We start from the raw sequence: 21,634 nt of genomic DNA, 5'->3' as shown, positions 1-21,634 counted from the left end.
GGAAGAACCTGGGAGTGAAAGCAGCCGTCTCCTGAGGAAAGGTCTATGGAGAGAGCAAGGACTTATCACTGACCCAGCTCAAGTGACCAGGGTGCAGAATTCCTCTGGAGCCAACTTGAAGCAACCAAAGCAGACGCTGATTTGAGAATGGTGTCCTCGCTTCCTCCCACAGCCGACTCTCTGATAGCTGTTGCTGAGCCGAAAAAGCTGGAGGAGACAAGCAATGAACGGGAGTGGGAGCAGAGCGGAGAAGCTACATTATCCACAAATAAATCAGTTCCTGCCTATCTGGGAGTTGGGCGTGTGGGTGATGAGTGACAGAGAATGAAACCCTGAAATGATTTTCTTTCTCCAACACTGCTTTCCTGCAGTCCTAAATCCCAAAGGCCCGCAGAGCCCCTCTGCAACGCTGCTGGGAAGCAGAAGGGAGCAGAGACCCCTTCAACTGGACCCGTTTGCTAGAGCCAGTCAAGGCTGCTCACCCTCCCAGAGGTGGGTCTTCACAGAGGGAGGGGGAAATGCCCATTAAGCAATCTCTCTGGACACTGGTGAAAGGTAAAATATGGGGTGGGGGTAGCTAGAAGGGATGAGCCTGAAGAGCTGAATTTCTCATCTTCTTGTGCCTCCTCACCCCCCAGCTAAGCTCCCTTTCCCCTTGAGGAGAGAGGGTGTGTGTGTGTGCAAAAGGAGTAAAATCACTAGAAACGAAACTCGTTGCTTTGGTTCCTATCATCCTCAGCCTGCAGCTTAAATCCCTCCTAAGCTACATGTGGTGTGTCCACCAAAACTGTCCATCAAGGCCTCAGTGACTTGCAAGATGTCCCTGAGCCACCTCTGGACTCACACAGGCAGGCTGCCTCACCTCACGGGTACTGGGAGCTCTGTGAGGTGGCTGCCCGCCACGAGGTGCTGCTTCCCTGAGTGGCCTATAGGGGACTGTTCTCTGGCCTTTCGATGAAGCAGGGACAAAGCCGAGAGACAAGGGCTCTCCACTCTTCTCCAGATTCTGCTTCATGCTGAGAAGGTCTGCTTACTTTGCATGTCCTCCTATAGGACCAGAGCAAGGCACAGGGACAGAGATACTCACTGGACAGTCAGAATGTGGGGAATTACTCAGAGTTCACCAAGGGCCTATTCTATGCCAGCCCCTTCCCTAAAATTCCTAACAACTCAGTGGGTGTGACACTGTGTACACATTAGTCTTTGGTAGTGATTAAAATATTTTTTCATAATAAAATTATGCAGAGGGCTCTAAGGGCACAGACAAGGCATGTGGCACACAGGGAGGGAGGGTATGTGGGGCAGGGGTAGGCTGACTCAGAGAGAGGGTGTATTGCGGGTGAGTGGCTGCTGCCAGGGGCCTTCCAGGCAGCCTGAGGTCAGCCCCTCCTGACTATGTGACCATCAGCACCTTCACCAGGCCTTGGTTTCCTGTGTGTAAAAAGGAACTGTAGTGAGGGCTAAATATGTAAAGCATTCAATAAAGTGCCAGCACTAGGTTGGCTGTTCTTCGCAGCAGCAGCAGCAGCCCAGGCACAGTGGCAGTAAGGAAAAGACTCCCAGACAAAATTAAAGAAGAACATGGCTCTTCTCACTGATAGCCATTTCATTAACAAACAGGGACAAGGGACTTGAGGCTAATATTTAAGCGGGAAAATAGTTGTCTCTTTGGAATAAATAACATTCAATGTGCTCCTAAAAATGACAACGGGAAGCAAGCGTCTCTGCCCAGCGCGCCACACAGGGAGTGATAGAGCGTAACAGTGGTAACAGCTCGGCCCCCAAACCGGTAAGGGACATGAGGTGCCAAGAATCAAACCCATTTTCAGCTTTATGGTAAAAACGAGTTGCTCTTAACCTGCAGAACTCAATTTTATCTTCCCTGTTTCTCATAGACTCAGTTTTGTAAGGGAAACTGTGGCACAGTTCTGCCCATTTTAAACCCTGAAATCTGATCTGTATTGATTTAAAAAAAAAGGAGGGAGCAGTTGAGTTAGCTTAAGCTTTTTAAATAATTAAGATTTTATCTATGCGAGAGCAGCCTCTCCAGTTGCACTGGGTTTGGCGCTTAACTTTGCATTGAAAGCCTCCCTAATTCAATAACGATAATACCATCTTTTCTGTCATTATCTCGAGGTTGCAGGGCTATCGGAGGGATTCCCGGTCAGGTTTTTACGGCCACTGGCCCCTGCATTCCTGCCTGAGCCCTGCAGGAAACAGAGCCTCTGCAGCTGCCAGCGTTTATTTACATACATTCCTGCCTCAAATTGAATTAATGAGCATAATTTAACTCAGGCAATGTCCTCCTGCTCTCCTTCCTCTGTGCCCCACTGGTCGCCCGCTTCCTTGCTCCCACCCTCCTGTGGAGATCTTGCTGGAATGGACTCTGGCATTCTGGGAGCGTGGATGGGATTCTCCACCGTTACTGTCCAAAGAACCACCTGGGGCTCTGGTTAAAATGCAGATTCTAGTCCAGTAGCTCTGGGTTGGGGTCTGAGATTCAGCATTTCTAACAAGCACTGTCTCCAGGAGGCTGAGGCTGCCCATCTGGGAGCTGTGCTGAGTGGCAGGGTTACTGAAGGACTCACCTGCGATGAGTACAACAAGCAACATCCTGATCAAGTAACTAAATGGTGAATGTTAACTTCTGACCTTTCTGATCAATCTGACCTAACATTAAGCTTATCTGAAGCACATGCAGTCTGTTTACCTGTCTACCTTTTCCATGGGTGCATAATGAACACAGAAAAAGCCAAACCACAAGGTTTATTCACCCCAAACACAGTCCTACACAAATTCCAAGCCTGGGAGCTACAGAAAGTGTAGAATAGCAAGGCTGGGACCCTTGACTTTCACACAAAAAGCAAAAGTAACCCCACAGAAAAAATGTCAGCGTGGCTGTGGTTAGGTGCAGGAGGTCTGTTTATTGCATTGGGCAGACCAACAAGGAATTTCCTGCATGTGATGCCAAAGTCAGAGAGCAAGAAACTCTCTCTGAAGTGTGCACAGGAAAACCAGCAGATCTGCGTGTATTCGCACACTGCGCACCTCTGCCTCTCAGCCTTGGCAAGAATCCCTCCAAATTCGACCCAGTGTGGGAGAGGATTAGAAAGGGGAGCAGGGAGAAAAACATTCCCCCAAACAAAAGCAAGCAAAAGAGCATATTTGAAAACCAGTGTCAATGTGCTGGCTTTTGCTCTTCCTGGATACAAATACATGTAATATCTCCCGCAATAAATATCCTTAACCTTGGACCCAAAACTGTTTGCCTAGGTCCACACAAATTCAATATTTGGCTGCTTCAACAGAGAATGGCTTTCATGTCAAATTTTGCACAGAAAAGTAGATTTGGGGAATTTTTTTCTGAGGAAAGATTGAATTTATCATGAAACATATTTCATTGAGAAACCAGTAAAATGAACTACCTTTTTACCCAAACCACAAAAACGGCAAATTCCTTAGCTAGAAAAGTTGGCTGCTTCTGTTGAAAAGATTAACTCATGCCGAATAGCTTTTGGGGGCGTGCAGGGGTAGATGAGATTGGGGCACATAACAATGTGTGATGATGAAGAGGAGTCAGCACTCTTTCCTTTGCAAAAGTTCTCCCAGTACATTTACACGTGTTCTAGAAAGACCCTCACTATGTTCAAATCCTGCTTCATAAAAAAATTCACCTCAAACTTTTCATTACCACTTAAGGCCTCATGTAAGAATTATGGCTGGGGGAGCAGCTTCCCTTAGTTTTGGTAATTGATTCGCTCAAGCTGAAACTACCACAGTGTTTTCAATAATACAGTGAAATAATGCTAATCACATTTACCCTCTTCTCTTTTTCAGTTGCTGCTGACTTACCAGTATCTGGAGAAAACAAGGGAATTGCACTTTTTAATCAGATGGAATGTTTAGCTACGAAGCAAATCTGCCAAGAGGCAACTTTCCATGGGCTAGCTACTGAATATTCTGGAAGCATGAGTAAAGAAAAATTGTTACTTCAAGTTCATTAGACACTGACAAATTATGCATAATTATATGTCATTAAGTTCTGGCATTAGGATTATTTGACATCACAGTCCCTTCACCCCTAAGAGGCCATCCCATGGACAGGCCCTTTCCGCTGCCACTTCGGTCCAGGACGCTACCTCCTCCCTTCCACCTGCCTTCATTCAGTGGACCAAGCTCAAGCTGCCTTCCGTCAAGCTGTCATCCTCTGTAAGTTTTCTTATAAGGATGACTCTTGCTTGGTCTGTGCTCATTATTGAATATATTTTTTAAACTATACTTCTTGAACTTATTCCAATTATCTGTAAACTAGCCAAATTTGCCTTCTTATTGAGAGAGGCTGTTCAAGAAAAGGTCTAGAATGCTCCTTCTAACTCCTGTGTTTTTCTTCTGTTATGGCAGGAGAATGTGGGCAGTTGTCAGGATCTTTCTAAAAACACATTCAAGTCAGTTCATAATAAATCTGCTAGAAGAACCATTGCATACAGGAAACTGCTGGGCCTGGCAGGGGACCTGGGCTTGTCTATCAGAGGCCCGCACTCGGGCAACTCAAGGAGATTTCCCAGTGGTGTGGTCCAAACCCACGGCTGGCAGAGGCACACAGCCAATGGCAACAGTGCCGGGTCGTGTCCTGACCACACAGTCCTGGGGTAGCCTCTGTGGGTCCTACCACCTTTCTGAGCCTGGTTTTCACACCTTTCCATGCACTCTGTGGGCTGCATCGTTACCTCTTCTTATTGCTTTTCTGTTTATCAAGTCAAGCCAGTTTGTTTGTTTTCACTGCAACCAAGACACTCACTGGTATAATTAATAAGGGAAAGTTTAGCATGTTTCGGCTATAGCCCCAAACTGGCAAAGCCAAGGACAAAGGCCACTAGAGCAGCCTGCTCTCCCTCAGAAGCCTTCCTTTAGTGCCACCACTAGAGATATTTTCCTGGGTGCCTGGTAAAGAATTCCTAAAACAGAGACACTAAGTAAGAAACAAGAGTTTAAGTTTTAAGATACATTTTTTTCATGAACATAAGCCACAACAAAAGACAATATTCAGAGTCCTGACTCAACTGAGCCTGCTGGAAGCCTTGTCCTCAATGCCAAAGGCTCTCTCCTCTCCTGCCATTCAACATGTCTTACAGACCACGTATGCATGCAGATTATCTGTGCCTTCTTGGAGTCAGTGACATTAAATAGTCAGTGACAATGCCACAAGTGCTGTAACATGCACACAAACGACACAGCTGCATAACGCGAACATGAAGGATGTTGGGTCGATACCTGGGTGTGTTGGGTGGGGCTCTGGTGGTGAGGGAGAGACGGGGGAAGGCAGTGTGCAGGCTTAATTAAGCATGTGTGATGACAGGAGGGTGGCGGTGCGGCTGGCGGCTGGATGGGGAGGGAACATGAGGGAATGTGTTCGGGTGAGACGACAACAACAAAGAGGTGTGCTTTAGGTATTTCAGAGTGCAAGGTGCTGGGAGGACCAGCATGTGAATGACACAGAATTAGTCCAAATTGTTCAGATTCACCATATGGTCACTATTCTGTAACAGTATTCATGGGCCTTGATACAAACTACATAACAAATATCAAGTACCCCAGCACGTCTGAGGGGCCCGACTGGTGATGCCTGAGGAGGGGCAGCTCATTTCGTGCACCCAGCCCTCCCCTTTCACCTCAGTCGTGGCGTCCTCACACACTGACCTGTCTTCCACATGCAGCGGGGTGTGCGTCCTGAAGCAGTTGTTTTCCATCTAAAGGGAATAGCTGGAAACCCATTTTTCTCTAGTGCTGAGCAAAAGCGAGTGGTTCAACTATAAAACTTTTGCTTACAATGTAATCTACCAAAGTATTTTCTAGTGTAATCTGCTAAATTGGCATATGTATTTCTAGTCTTAAGGGCTCTCTTTCCATGCACATTGCAGCTCTGTTAGGAAGTCACTAGAAAAGGAGAATTTTCCCCTTATTGGCAATTACACATAATAAGGAATGTCTCGAATGGGTTGTTAATGAGTGAAGTGACATTCTAAGCCATGGCTGAAGGGTTGGGGGCTCATAAGATGGCTTCAGAATTCATGATGATGCTACTTTTGGTACTGAACCTAAGAGGTGTTGGTTCAGAGAAGGTTCTCTTGGTAAAATTGTGATCCATAAACTAAAACTTAAACTCAAGCCACCAGAGCAGTGAATAAAAGTTCAGAAAGACACTCACTCTAAGAAACATGAGAAGAGATGTCCTAGAAACTACTAGTGAACAAGAACTAGAGTTAAGTGAAGAGCAGGGGCAGAAATAATAGGGGCCATCAAATAGGAAAAACAATCAAGAACAAGCTTTAAAGAAGCAACTGTAAATAAAACTAATGAATATAAACAACTCTCCATGAAACTGAAGGCAAAATGAAATGGAGAATTCACAAACAGTACAACTCTAAATACATCGCATTATTCATCAGCTCTTCACGCTTCAGAGTTTCAACATTCAGAAGCTCAGTTCACCCTGTCAGAAGTTTGGAGGATGAAGAGGTGGGCTCTGCAGAGCTCTGGGTCCAAACTGCAGCTTTCTAGAATGTAACCTAATCTTGGTAGTTACAGAAATGATACTGAGGAATACAGAAAAGGACCCTGAAATTTTCTTAACACACACACACACACACACACACACATACACACACACATATTTGGGGAGAAAGTGGCCCTAAAAGGGCATCTACTAGGTGGCAACCCATCACTGAGATGATTTGTGTCAGGGGATCTCATGAAGGGCTTGAAAAGAACTCACATTTGTGCTGGGTTATGAGAAGTCTACCTCCATGAACCTTATTTCCCTAAATTTGAACCACTGAGAACACTGTGAAAAAGGAATTAGTTTTTCTTTTAACAAAATGAACAAGTCCCCACATAGAGAACTTCTTAATTATCTAAAGTTGCTCCTCCCCTCCCCCTCCCCCATTTTCTTGAGATGTAATTTGCGCACGACACTGTGTTAGTTTCAGGTGTGCAACGGGATGATTTGATGTGCATCTGTGATGATTGCCACCACCTCACGTAGTTACACGCTTTTTCCTTGTGATGAGAACTGTAATAATCTATTCTCTTAGCAACTTCGAATTATAAGTCACCAGTACATTATTAGAAACTACAGTATTATAAACTATCGTATAGAATTATATAGTCACTATGGTATACATTACATTCCCACAACTTATTTATCTTATGACTGGAAGTTGGTACCTAAAATTGCTTCTTGATTTTATATCACTTGTGCCAAACAAACTATTCTGGCCTAATGAGCTATTTTCAAAAATTGTGATCATCTTAGATTTTTAAAGAAATCTCTAAACATTTATATTATAGAAAACTATTATAATGTCTTAATGTAATATTTAATTCTCTTTTAATGCTGGAAGGCTTAAAAAATTTTTTACAGCCCAGACAAGGGTGATGTTTTAAAATATTAATTTTGAATCAATTTAGCAATCAGAAAGATTAATGCAAAATAGCACTCATATGCCCTCTATTTCCTTTTGTTTCTAAGAATTACTTTTCCCACAATATCATAAAAAGGCAAAATTCTGACTCATTATGTTACAGGACCTTTATTCGTGGTCAATCTTATTCTTTCTTGATGTCACACTGAGGGAAGTTTCTCAAGGACCCTGAAATTCTCTTCAGTGCAAGTTGGAAGGCCCCTCCTCCCCGGCTCCCCTGCTCCCCCGCCCCCCGGGCCCCCCTCCCCCGCTCCCCCGGCCCTCTCTGCCACGTCACAACTCCTTCTCACCCTTCCCATGCCAGTCACTTGCCTTCCCTCTTTCCTTTTCCCATGCCTGCTTCTTCCGGTCTTCCTGGACGTGGACTTTTCTTTCCTTTAATTAAGATGCTGTGTTTTGGGGACAGACTTATCAAATCTTGAATCTTTTCTTTTCCTGTAATGTCACTTTACTTGACACTAACATTTTATGGCCCGGCTTGGGTCTTGGAACCAGATCCTCCCCATGCTTTAAACCTCTTTGGAGGCAATCCGCAGGCCCAGAAGGCTCTGCCATGTGACCAAGGAACAACCCTGCCACAGAAGGTCCATTTCTTCCATGAAATCAGCCAAGATTTATCAGAGGCCAGCTGCTAACTAAACTCTACCTAAGTTTGCCATTTTCTTGACCCAAACCTTCTCTCCAATTTTGTGCTTGTATCTGTTACTCCAAAAATACCAATCCCTTCAACATAATAATGAAATGCTACTGCCCAATGATATGCCAGTTTAGGGAACATACATTTCTGCTAGAACTATCTGGGATCCACTACGTTCATCAGTTTTCTCTCCATAGAAAAACCACTGCACAATGATGAGCTCAGTACTTTTTTGAATTAGATATTAAAAAAACCCATTTTCAATCCATTTTTGCCTTTTCTCTAATACCAGTTCCAAAACAAACATTTTCCAGGAAGGAACTAAACTTTATTATTAACCCTTTACAGACATCAATATCAAAGAATACTACATCAGAGAAACCACCCATGTAGCTGAAATAGCTGACTGAAATTTTAGCTGAAAAGGGTCTAAAAGCTTTGTAACTAGAAATCATTCTCTTTGTGGGGAAAGAGCACGGTGTGTGCTACTCTTTTGTTTTTATTTAGCATATTTCTTTTTAGAAAATGTTAATTCATTCATCTACCAATCACTTACCATGTGAAGACCCTGTACGAGACTATCTGTAAATACTCAGGCACCTGTCACCTGCTTGTGTTGTCAAACCATCAAATAAATATGAAGCACCTACTGCACAAAGCTAATGACACTCCCCAATTCTATAGGAGAGGTGCTTAATTTAATTTGATCAATTCATTCATTTAAATATTCACTGGATGCCAGAAGAAAATGGGAGGTAGGTGGCAAGGATATATTGAAGAGCATGTCTCATAGAGCTTACTGTCTAAAGCACAGGTGGCAAACACGAGGCCCATGGGCCGAATCCGGCCCTCCTTGTTTTATCCGGCCTGGCACCTTGTTTCTACCCAGAGGCAGCGCCGGGCTCCTTGCTCCTAGCTAAGGAGTAGTTATATTCACACAGTCCTAAAATTACATTCGGCCCTTTGAAGGCCACAACAAGGCTGATATGGCTCCCGGTGAAAATGAGTTTGACACCCCTGGTTTAGAGGAAGAAACTCATATTAAGCATGAAATTACATAAATGTAAATTTTAAAAAATTGTGGTAAAAACACATAAAATTTACCATCTTAATAATTTTTAAATATATTGTTCAGTAGTGTTAACTATATTCACATTATTATGCAACAGATCTCTAAAACATTTTCATCTTGCAGAACTGAAGCTCTGCACCCATTAAACGTGGAGCTCATGCTCCTCCCTCCAGCCCTGGCAACCACCCTTCTGTTTTCTGTCTCTAGGAATCTGACTACTCTAGGGTCCTCAAATCAGTGAAATCACACAGGCTTCTCTTTCTGTGACTGGCTTATTTCACTTAGCACAATTTCCTCAAGATTCATCCCTGTTGCCATATGTGACAGAATTCCCTTTTAAAGGCTGCATAATATTCCACTATATGTACACATCACATTTTATACATTTATTCATGGGTCCATGAACACTTGGGGTGCTTCTACCTTGTGGCTACTATGAATACTACTGTTATAAACAAGGGCAAGGAAATATCTCTTTGAGGTCCTGCTTTCAATTCTTTTGAATATATACTCAGGGCAGAGTCACTGAACCATATGGTGGTTCTACGTTTAAATTTTCAAGGAGCCTCCATACTGTTTTCCACAATGGTGCATTTACATTGCTACTGAGAGTGCATAAAAACTCCATTTTTCCACATTTTCGCCATGACTTGTTCTCTTCTTTTTAAAATAGTGGCTCTCCTGGTAGGCGTGAGGTGTTATTACATGCACAAGTGTAAATTTGTAATTGTGATATGTGAAACAGAGGAAAGGTAAATTGTTTTAAGAGAATGAGTACTGGGAGGATTTAACCTGGTCAGGGAAGCAAGGAAAGACACCCTTGGGAAGTAATGACTCATCGGAGGTCCGAGAACTGTGTAATCAGGCATTAGCTAGGGAGGAAAATGGGGCATGCAGAGGTGAGACGAGGAGGTGCAAAGGCACTGTGAGAGCACAAGCAGGGCTCGCCAGTGCCAGCACAGTGACCAGTGTGGGTGAGGTGAGATCAAGGGGACTAATGACAGCAGCAGGGCTCGGGGCTTAGCAGGGTCTACAGGGCCAGGTAAATGACCTGCAACTTTATCTGAGGGCTATGGGAAGCCAGGGACATAAACATATCAGATTTGTGTTTTCAAACACTATTTTGGCTACAATAGAACAATAGATCCAGACAGACAGGAGCTAAGAAAACCAGTCATGAGGCTACTGCAATGGTCCAGACAAGAAATGCTGCAGTACCAATTAACTGGATGGGACCAGACCTAGGTGGAAGGAGACACAAGTAAGAGATATTTAGGAGGCAAAAATGATACTGCTTGAATTCAGCATAATGATGGGGGAAGGATAAACTCTAAAGGATAAAAGGACAAAGGGCTTACACAATCTTAGGAGTTAATAAGCAGGACAATAATTGTACTCATAAGTTGCCACTTATCGAACAAATGAACCATTAGCTAGAAACAGGCCATTCATTCTCAGTGGCTTTGGTGTTTACTGCTCAGCTGGTTGCAGTGTGTCATAAACGGGGCTGACATCTCAGATCCTGACCTCTTCCCTTCCCACATTCAGGAGGAAATGGTTGGGTATTAGCCAACACTTTGGAAAAACTTTTAGAAGTCAGATCCATGCTTTATAAATCTTAGTTTATAAACTCCGCATAAAGCAATTAATAAGCATCAGTTAACAGCTCAGTTGTCCCACACTTTATTTTTCAGTGAAAGCCTTGTGTATGAGCCAAGACCCTTTTATTGCAAGCAGTGGAAATCCAAGACAGGTGGTCACACCTGGGTGCAGGGGAGGGACCTGGAGCTCCTGGCAGGTGGGTTTCTGACCTCTCGATCTCACTTGCACTGCCTTAAGCTTTGGAGAGGGACTCTGTGTTTTCAGATCTCTCTTGCTGAAAAGCTGTGCCACCCAGTACAGTTGCCACTGTCTAGATGTGGCTATTGAGTACCTGAAATAGGTCTGGTTTGATGTGAGATGTACTGTAAGTCTAACACACGCACGGAATTTCAAAGACTTAGTAGAAAAAGAATGTAAGTTACCTCAGTAATAATTTCTTTTAATGTCAATTACATGTTGAAGTGATCATATTTTGGCAACATTGGGCTAAACATATTCATAAAACTAATTTAACCTGTTTCACTTTACCTATTTCTTGGGGCCATTAGAACATTTAAAATTGCATGTGTCTCCCTCCCATTATATTTCCGCTGAACAGCACTTGCTACTCAGGAGCACTTGACTCTAAGCCATTTTGAATGGTTGGTGCTGAGAAAGAGGCCTCCCTTTGAAAGGCTTCCATTTCCTTCCATCTCGGTTTCCAATGCTGAGTTCTGCTCAAGCCTGTCTTCCGTTTCTGGAGTGGGGTGGAGGGTGAGGAAGGCCACAATATGGAGGCACAGCCCCTTGGCGCTCCAAGTTGGGAGAGTCGCAGTAGGGAACATTCACCAGCTGCTTTTCTGCAGTATAACAATGATGGCCAATTTTACCATTTGTGTTTGTAACTTATTAATTTCTTCATTAATTAGGACTGTTTTCAGAAGTCACAGAAATCTAACTTGAAGCATCTCATGCAAAAATGAGACTACATCGATGTATGTATAACTAGCCGTTGAGAGGCGGCTCTGGCTCCAGGCCGAGCGGGAGCCAGGAGCGCCCACAATGCCGTCTCCTCTCAGCTCGGCTTCCCTTGGGCTCGATTCAGCCAACCAGGCCAGGCGTCCTCTCTGTAGTGGTCACTGGCAGCTCCAGGCAGATAGCATCCCTACTTCACAAACCCAGCAGCAGGAGAGCTTTCTCCTTCCTCCAACTGTTTCTATTACAAAATCCTTCATGGTGTCTCAGTGGTCTGACGTGGGTCGCCAAGCCTGTTCCTGAATCAGCTGCCGGGGTCTGTGAGAGGAAGAGTCTGGCTGAGTGGCCCTGGGTCGCCACCTGGGTCCAGACCCAGACCCAGACCCAGAGCAGGAGCAGAGGGAGACCAGCACTGCTTGGATGCACATTCCAAAAGAGGAAAAGGGACTTAGGGCCTATGACCAGAAAAAGGAGAAAGGGATGTAGGGCAGGTGAGAGACAACAGGATGCCACTGCACCCAGGATGCACAAGGTGTCTCTGCTCCTGCTGACAGAGTGGGTGGGGCTGACCCTCGAAGCATCTGAGCATTTAAATATGCCCTCCTTGTGCATTCTATCCTTTATCGAAATCAGGTTGCAAGAGTCACTGTCCCACCCCCACCCATGAATGAAAGTGCACTAGCAGCACAGACCCAGGTAACCTAGGGTTCCGTTTCCTGTCTTTAGCCAAAGGGATGCCAAATCCTTATGACAGCTGGTTAATCCAGGTTCAAAAAGCACACGATCTCCTCAATGGATGTGTTGATGTTTTATAACGCCGATGGCAACAACGGTAACTGAAAATCTCACACTTTAAATGCTTTCAGTATGTCGGTCTTCTTGGATACTGTCAACAATAACTTCACATCATCATTTAGACAGAACAGGAAAACCTTGGCACATGCTTAATAGTGTGCTGTTATTCTATTTCCCCCCTTTTTAGTCTAACCAACCCGAGTTGTCTTTTCTTGCACAAACCCTTTATCTGGTGGCCTCTCCCAGGCACCTCTACCGCTGCGACAGAACAAAGCTAAAGAACACGATGCCTCCGGGTGGGAGAGCTACAGCCACGCTCAGCAGACAAGGCAGATGTCGGCCAAGTAAACCCCCACACAGACTCTCAACTTCAGGGCCTCACATGCTCATTTCCACATGTTTGGAGAAAGGAAAAGCTCAAAACCACATCAAACATACTCTGTGACCACTGCATATAAATATTACAAACAAACAAAATCAGCATGTAATGTGTACTTTAATTTGCTGACAGATATTTAAAAAATTAACATCAGAATGAATGACAAATGCCAACACCACAACAAAACCTTTAACCCAAGAGAAAAATAACTCACAATCAAAGCCTCCTGGCCTCTAATTAGCACACAGCATCCCTGAAACAAGAGGCCAAAATAAAATAAACTGCCAGTGTGGAGAGCACTGTGCAGGGAGAGGACTGAAGCTTTCCATAACGCACTGAAAATGACGACCCTGTGAAACCTGCTTTACTGGGGCAGGGGCGGGGGCGGGGGCGGGGGCGGGAGACTGCTGCTCCAGAACGAAGTAAGTCCATGCCTTCTAACTCCACATTTCTGTTTTAAAAATTCTTTTACTGTGTAGGGTAAGTCACTTCAGAAACAATTTAATAAAAATACTATTTTAAGGAGGGTTGACAGACATTTATTCAACACCTGGTTTGTATGGAGAATCACTTTGGGTGCTTGCCATGGTGACAAAGTGTTGGGGTTCACACCCTGGCATCCAGCAGACTTAGGAGTCCCAGCTACTCGCCCCTGGCGTGACCAACTGAGGTACTTGTTCTCTCTTTCTAACCCTCTTTCCCTCATACAGTTGTAGATTCTCACATGAGCTAATGCGTAATTCATTATGCATGCAGCAATTGCATATTGCGGCATATTTATAAGAATGTATATTTTGCCTGAGGTATAGTAATTTCTCAATAAACATTACCTATTATTTTCCATGCTTTATTTCTTTAAATGTCCCTAGTGATTCCAAACATAGATATCATCCACTTCACAGACCTGATGAACCAGAGGCTCAGAAATGGCACAATTATGGATATTATGAGCAACAGATTTAATTTTACACATTTCTTAGGTATTAAGTTAGTTTAGTTCAAACACCACTTTTGCCCCAGCCAGTGTGGCTCAGCTGGTTGGAGTGTTGTCCCATATACCATAAGGCTGTGGGTACAATTCCTGGTCAGGGCACACACCTAGGTTGCAGGTTCGATCCCTGCTTGTGGTGCATACAGGAGGCAACTATAGATGTCTCTGTCTCACACTGATGTTTCCCTCTCCCTCTCTCCCTCTCTCTCTCTCTCTCTCTCTCTCTCTCTCTCTCTCTCTCTCTCTCCCCTTTTCTCTCCCTAAAATCAATGAAAACATATCCTCAGGTGAGGATTTTTTTTTTAAACCCTACTTTCACTGTTAGGATTTGTGCTGAACAGGAAAGAAGTTTGATGAGGACCATGCCAATCCAGACTAATTCTGTTGATCCCCCACGGGCCCTGCACTGACACTGAAGCAACTAGGAAATGTGGGTGCTGGTCCCATTCCTGACTATAGAAAGAATCTGACATCACTTTTCATTATCAGTGAAGAAGCTTTTGTTCTAGTTTTGATTATTTTCAGTTTTTTGACTGCCTCTATTAGGAAATAGTGTGGGGAGCCTTTAAGGAAGGGGAACACATATGGATGGGGGACCTGCGGACTCGGGTGATGAGTTACAGGAACATGTGGAGCCAGAAAGTACGTACCCCCTTCCTTTTGCACATGTTGTTATTTATTTAGGTAATAATGTCATTCACAAACACAGTGTGTTCATATGTTCTTCTTTGTATGTCAGTCTTTTAAAAAAAATTTTTATTGATTTTTAGAGTGAGAAAGGGAAAGCTACAGAGACAGCTGAACAGACAGAGAGAGAGATCGGTTTGTTGTTCCACTCATTTATCATTCATCGGTTGCTTCTCATATGTGCCCTGACCAGGGATCAAACCCACACCCTTGGTGAATTGGGAAAATGCTCTAACCAATTGAGCTACTTGGCTGGGGCTAAATCAGTCTTACTGTTCCAAAAAATATACAGTTTTAAAAGTCAAAATATAAGTTGACTTCAACAAATAATTTATCCAAGCTCAATATACAAGAAAACTACAAAGAAGATGACAGAAAGCTATTTCAAAACAACAGGAAAGTCTGTACTGATGGGACTTCCTACCTCCTAAGGCTGAGCATTTATTAGGCTAGCCAGACCACAGGCTTCTGAAATACATTATTTGAGGTAAAAAGGACCTACTCCATTCAATACTGTTGCTGTATTTCAATATTGCTATATTAAAGGTAATTACAATAAGGTTACAATATTCACATTAGGTGTCACTGGGATGTCATTACCTAAAACCCTAATAATTGCAACAATAAAGTAATTCTTTATTAAATCTTGAAAAAAAATCTACAAGCACCCAACTTCAAGCATAATATATAATATGTGATGTTAAAGCCTGATTTAAAAAAATCACCTGTTTCCTTGGTTGACTGTAAACTTGTGCATAAAGAAGAAACATCCCAACAGTCACATGTGCTGGAGAGCGTTTCCTGCGTACCTGCTGTTCAGAAAGTGCCGGCAGCACATGCAGAGGATGCTGCCCAGTGAGCCTGCCTGGGAGGTGGCTTCAAGGCTGGTTTCGTGAGAGCCTTTTTTTTTTGTCTTTCTCTTCCATGTTTCACAGCAGAAGGAGGCTTCTGGGTTCCCTCTTTGTGGCTGAACAATCCCAGGCACCACATAGCACCTATGTCATGCAAAAGAGAAGGCCGCCTTTTTGTGGATTTCTTTCAGGAGCAAACAGGCTTCTTTCTCAGAACATGCCAGTGAATGCCACCTTGCATATCCTCCAGGGTTTCTGAGCCACTCCATAAGGTACAGGGCCGAGATCACGCTCTCCCTGGAGTCAGGGGTGGAGATGACTTCCCTACAGTGCTGGGCTTCTTGCACGAGGCATGTTGTGTTAATGTAAACTGGGTCCCCTTAGGAAACAGTGAAGGAGGATGGCAGGTGGGGACAAACAACCATGTCCCCACATCACAAAAAGTTAACCCGAAGACAAGTCCAACCCCTCTTAGACTGGCGTCTATCCTAGAGAGACATTGTGGAACCATAGCTGAGCAAAGACAGCGATCCACATGACCTTTACCATTGTGCCTCCATTTACCTTCTGAGCACAGGCAACTTGGAAACAAAACTCCTCTTTTGGGGTTTCATATGGAAGCTACCTGGGCCTTCCAGGGGAAGTTAACAACTTAGGGAAGATTCAAGAATGGCAAATGGCAACAATTCCTCTCTGTGTTTGCTTTTAGTTCATTGGGATTTGCATTGTGTATACACATGCACGTATATAAAACTCCAAAGTAAACCCATTCCTGTATTTAGGATTAAAAAAAAAAAGCCTGTCATACACCAGAAACTGGCTGGAGCCTGGCGCTTGGCATTGCAGACGGAGTTAGCAGTTTGTAGGCTTTGATGTGAAAGTTTTTTCCTCCTGTTTTACTAGCAATGAAGAGAATTTTAAAGAAAAAGCACCAGTCGGTGAGAAGTGTTTTTCCATAGTGAACGATGTAATGTCTTTTGGTATAATCCTCTATTTAGAAAGCTAGATGCCTTAAAGCGGTCACTGGCACCAAGGCTGCGTCTTACATAACCACCATACACGAGAAGCACAGTTGTGTGCAACTAATATTTTACAGTTGTGAATATTTTAAATGTACCATTTTCTCCTATAACACCCAGCACTGGCTTACACATTCTCACAGAATAATATTTTAGGTGTTTTAGAGCACTAGTTCGCAAATTTTAAGAGAAGCATAGCCTGGAGATGTATTAACATTTGAAGGTTGGGGCCCCACACCCAGAGACTCTGATTCAGTGTGCGCGAGTGTGTGTGTGTGTGTGTGTGTGTGTGTGTGTGCGCGCTCCAAGTACGCATTTTGGGTTGTTGCTGTTGGAGGGAACTTGTCCTTTTCACAAGCAACCCAGATGATTCAGATGCAGGTGATCGATGGACCTTAAAGAGAAACATCACATCTAGAATCTATAAAATATTGAAGTTCTATGGTCAAAAGAATTGAGAGTTCAAATCACAACATTTCTATTTATAAAAGTTAAACAGTAATTGGTCACTCCAGGGAAAATAAGTCTGCATTTCCCACAGGTTATCTTATTATATCTTCACCACACTCCTCTGAGGTGATGGGGGTGGGTGATATTATTTTGACTTTGCTGATAAGGAGCTTAATGCAGGTTAAATGATTTGCCAAAGGCTACAAAGCCAGTTGGAGCAGGTTGCTTGACCTTTAAACAAAGGTCAAATAGGATGGCATCTCCTTTGACAGTCCTAAAATGAAAAGCTCTGAGATGTAACATGAAGAAAATATAAGCATATTTCCTGATCCAGCTTTAGGTCAAGTTCTCCTCATCTCTAATTCAAAGCTCCACTTCAGCAGACGACTTTGGGCTAAAGGAAGTTTGTCATTCACCTTTAAGCAGTAGCTTTGAGGACCCATTATAGAAAAGCCCATTACCCACTATTACAGGGAAACATCACCGCACACGTTCCTCAGCTGAGGACTTTGTTGTTATCTGCAAGATAGATATAAGCTGAGTTTTTAATTCGCTTTAGACTTAATTTGAATCTAGAAAAATGGAAAAATAGGGCATCCCTTAAAAATCCCACAAATGTTGCACATTCTCAGGAGAGGAAGTATACAGTTGACTTTTTTGATTTCAGAAACTTTCCCTGGGACTTCTTGGCTTGCAGTCTGGTTGAGTTTGGGGCACCATACCATGAAGTGCCATAGGGGAGAAAGAGACTCTTTGACAGTGGAAAATCACTCTCATTCTACAGCCTTCCTTCCTTTTGCCCTCAAGGGAAAACCTGCCTTCCCCCTCGTGAGAAAAACCAAATATAATGAACAAGACAAAGAAATATTTAATCAAATTAGTTTAGGAAACCCTAGCAGAAACAATGCATCTTTTCAACAGTTTACAACGTTATGAATAGACACTGTTCCGTGTGTGGAGTCTGTCTCCGGCTCCTGAGCGAGAAACACCGTTTGCCACTAGACAACAGTTTCACTCTAGAGCTCAAAGGAACCATGCTCACTTGCCAAAAACCTGCTGCTTCATAACCATTTTACAAAAAATGGTTTATAAAAATAACTACAATCTGATGACGATGATGACGATGAAGACAATGATGACGATGACAACGATAATGATGATGATAAAGCAGTCTTTGTCCAGAGTACCCCTCCCTCCTAAGCACTCACCTATGTTAGCTTGGCTACTATAACAAAATACCACAGCCTGGGTGATGTATCAGTACATGAATTTATTTCTCACAGTACTGGAGGCTGGAAGTCTGACATTAGGGTCTGGTGAGGGCCCTCTTTCAGGCTGCAGATGTCTAGCTTCCGGTTTCTTTGTATGGTAGAAAACAAGTGAGCAAGTTCCCTGACCTCTTCTTGTCCTAATTACCCCATTCCTGACCTAATTACCTCCCAAAGGCCCTACCTTCAAATACCATCACCTTGGGGGTAGGACCGCAACATATGAATTTGAGAGGGACACACACATTCAGTTCATAACATCAACCTAGAACAAAAGGGGTGGGCGTGGCTCAGGCATCTTTTCAACAGCCCCGAAAGAAGTCAGTTCCTGTTACTGACTATATCTGGGCCCAGGTCCCATCCTCCTTTGGAGGCATCAGGAAACTGGACTTGAGGCAAGTTTTAGTCACTCTCCACTCAGGTGATTTCTTTAAAGTGTTAAAAAGTGTTTTTTGTGTGTGTTTTTTTAATGCTTCTCCACCACTTCTCAAAGAGTGAACAAACCACTGGGTGGCAGAGACCAAATAAAGAATATTCAAGTTGGCTCTGAGGTTATTTTCTGACAGGCCTTCCCCACACAGAGCTCTTCCCAGAGAAGGGCTGCAGATGATAAATGGTTCTTTAAACACAGAGGGTGGAAATTCAGGGACACAAAGAATACATTAATCATCGCATTCAACGTCCAACGAAAGCCTCAGTCTCAGCCAGCCATGTTCAATTTCAAAACATCATCTGCCTCACAGAAACAAACCAACCAACAAAAAGTTAAAATGACATGGTTTATGTAAAGTATACGAAGTTTTTTATACTAAAGTGACCTGTGATTTAATATTACGATTTCGTTGCTTTTAGATGGCAGGAATGGCTCATTAAATTTCTTCCAAAAGTCCCCAACTGTGGAAATTTCACCATTAAGCTGAACCTCCGAACCACACAGGCCAGCATGTGACTTGGACGGTGAACACGGAGCATGTCAGTGACGACATGGACTGTGTGGTCCCCCGCACTTTGAATGTCTCTTGCTGAGAGTGAGAGTCAGCAACCAGTCTACGAGTGTCTCTCTGTTGAGGGCCCTGGGAGTGGCTTTCAAAGGAACTGGCTTTGTTGGCCTGTTGGTCACATGTCAGCTAAGCCCATCCTGTCAGCTGTCACTTTCCTCTAACTTAGCAAACTGTCCACAGCAATAGCTGCAGTCCCTTTTATTGTCCTGCACAATGACATTCCTGAACAAAATATTCATCAGACCTTACCCATCTGTAACCAGAAGGACGGTAACCCAACGCCGACATTTAGACACCGACACCTTACCCAGTGATCATCATTGTTGTAAATACTTTCCTTGACTTGCTTTTTGGAGACAAACCACATTGCTTGAAAATGTAACCAATTTCTTTAAATGTACAAAGTCTCTTTGCTAGTGAATGCTCATTTTGCTGCAGAACAATCTCCTGGATCCATTCACTGCTCTGTAATTTCCTCTGTCACGTGGATTTAAACAAGGACTCAGAAGTGTGTATGTGTTTGTCCTTGTTCCTTACAGAAAGTAAAGATGCATCAGGGGGCATAGCAGCCCGCTCCAGTGGGCCATGTCCATCCTTCTCAGTGCTCATACCCTGAGGAGGCCCCGGGCACCCTGGGGTACATCAGCTGGTTGATTTACCAAGTGAAAGAGGTAAGCAGTGCCACCTCTGGGTTATCTCACATGAAACAGCTCCTGGACATGTACCTGGACTGGAGCAGACCCAGGAGTTTTGGCTCATTTCTGTGGAGTAAATAAGGCAAAGATGATAGTAGCCAGGTGTGCCTTGCACAGGCCTGCGCCCAAAATATGTATTCTTGGGCTGGGAACACCAGTGGATACAGAGGAAGCCCCAACACACAGTTCTTTTCTTCCCATCTTGGTCCTGTCCCATAGCACAGTATCCACATGCAAATGTTGGACTACACCAGTGCAAGCATCCAATGGACCCAATGCACATCCTTTGCAAATAATAGCAGCCCTTTGGGCCCAGGGGTGTTCACACTGGCATAGATCTGAGGATAGAAGCAGGAAGGCTCGAGAAGTGGGATTTTGGCTGTTTGGGAAGGAAACTCAGGATCTAAGGGACTCGGGAGATGGACTAGAAGTGGGAGTGCTGGCTCTGCTATGGGAGCGCCTGGACCCGTGGAGCTTCATTTGTAAACTGAGGAGGTTTAGAACCCGGAGCTCTCAAGCTTCTCTCCAGACCTGATACCCTGGGCCTCTAAGATTCAGTCTGTCATTTCTCCGTTGATGGCTTAATCTCAAACACTAGACAATCAAAATATAAAGAGAAGGAAACATGAAGAAAATTCAAAGTAGTATAAAAGTCTCCAATCTCAGCCTCTCTAGTTTAAGAGATGAATAATGAGCTATTGTGACTGATTTATGATCTGGTTAATAGTTATGAAATTTATCTGTCACAGGTGACTATCAACCAATCAGAGTATAAATATACACTTAACATCAAAACTATAATCAACATATTCATTGCATTATGAGGGACTCAAAACACCTCCAGTTTTCCAAGAGCCATAAAATGTACACATCAGAACTGTGTGTATTTAACACATACTTCACTACAGAAATGTGGACATGCTGGGCAGATCAGAGGACTTACGTGGACAATTTTCACAATAGTTAAAATTTCAAATGCTATTTCCGTGGACTGGACAACCTCTTCCAGGTTTGTTTTGTTTACCTCCTGATACATTGTCATGGCAGCAGGCAACACCAACCTCTCCTGAAGTTCATCGTCATCATGAGACAAAGAAAGACCAGACACAGCAAAGCATCATTGTCATGAGACACGGCAAGTCCATTCACAGTTAGTAGCACTGACCTGCCCTTTCATATCTGGAGCAATAGGAATGGTGGGCCAGATGGTTGAGTAGACACCAAAAAACAGCAGCCAGATCAGCATGCTTCCCCAGACAGCCAGGTGACTGAACTGCAGAAGAAAACACACACTCAGGCAGTGTGGATGTTGGCACAGAGGGCCCCCCCACCCCCCCCGATCTACAATCCCTGGGTCCAAGCGAGCTTTCTTGATGGAAGGATTCTGATAACTCTCCAGACATTGGAGAATTTGATCTCCCTGATTTCCTTGTCTCCAAGTGTTTAACAATGAGTTCAGGTGATGAGTGGCCGTGAACCACCCTGAAGATGAAGGTGCTTTGGCCACCACAGCTGACCTTCCTCTAGATCCATATTGTGGTGTTAGCTGGCCTGTCTCATTCCTCACCAGCCATTCCAATCATGACACAGTGACATAATCCCCAAACACTGGAAATACGCCAACTGTGTAAATCCGGGGTCCGATTAAGTAAGTGATGGAATGGTTGTAGGATTTAATACTTTGTAATCATGAAAAAATGATTTTGTGGAAGTATAGTTTAAGGGACAGAAAAAGTTTATGATGTATTTTTA

The 21,634-nt window shown here is 43.8% G+C and overlaps 1 protein-coding gene across 1 annotated transcript in view; it reads right to left on the bottom strand.

Moving 5' to 3' along the window:
* The window catches only part of ATP8A2 (ATPase phospholipid transporting 8A2), a 568,312-nt gene that overhangs the window by 111,893 nt on the left and 434,785 nt on the right, over window positions 1-21,634 (bottom strand). The window contains exon 33 of the mRNA XM_045844948.1: window positions 21,048-21,155. Within this exon, the coding sequence (XP_045700904.1) occupies window positions 21,048-21,155 (108 nt within the window). The remainder of the gene's footprint in view (window positions 1-21,047; window positions 21,156-21,634) is intronic.

This window comes from Phyllostomus hastatus, unplaced genomic scaffold (genome assembly GCF_019186645.2).
Source record: "Phyllostomus hastatus isolate PE091 unplaced genomic scaffold, TTU_PhHast_1.1 phas_contig_41, whole genome shotgun sequence".
Taxonomy (NCBI): domain Eukaryota; kingdom Metazoa; phylum Chordata; class Mammalia; order Chiroptera; family Phyllostomidae; genus Phyllostomus; species Phyllostomus hastatus.
The sequence above is the reverse complement of the archived record's forward strand: the minus strand, read 5'-3'. Positions and strand labels throughout refer to the sequence as shown.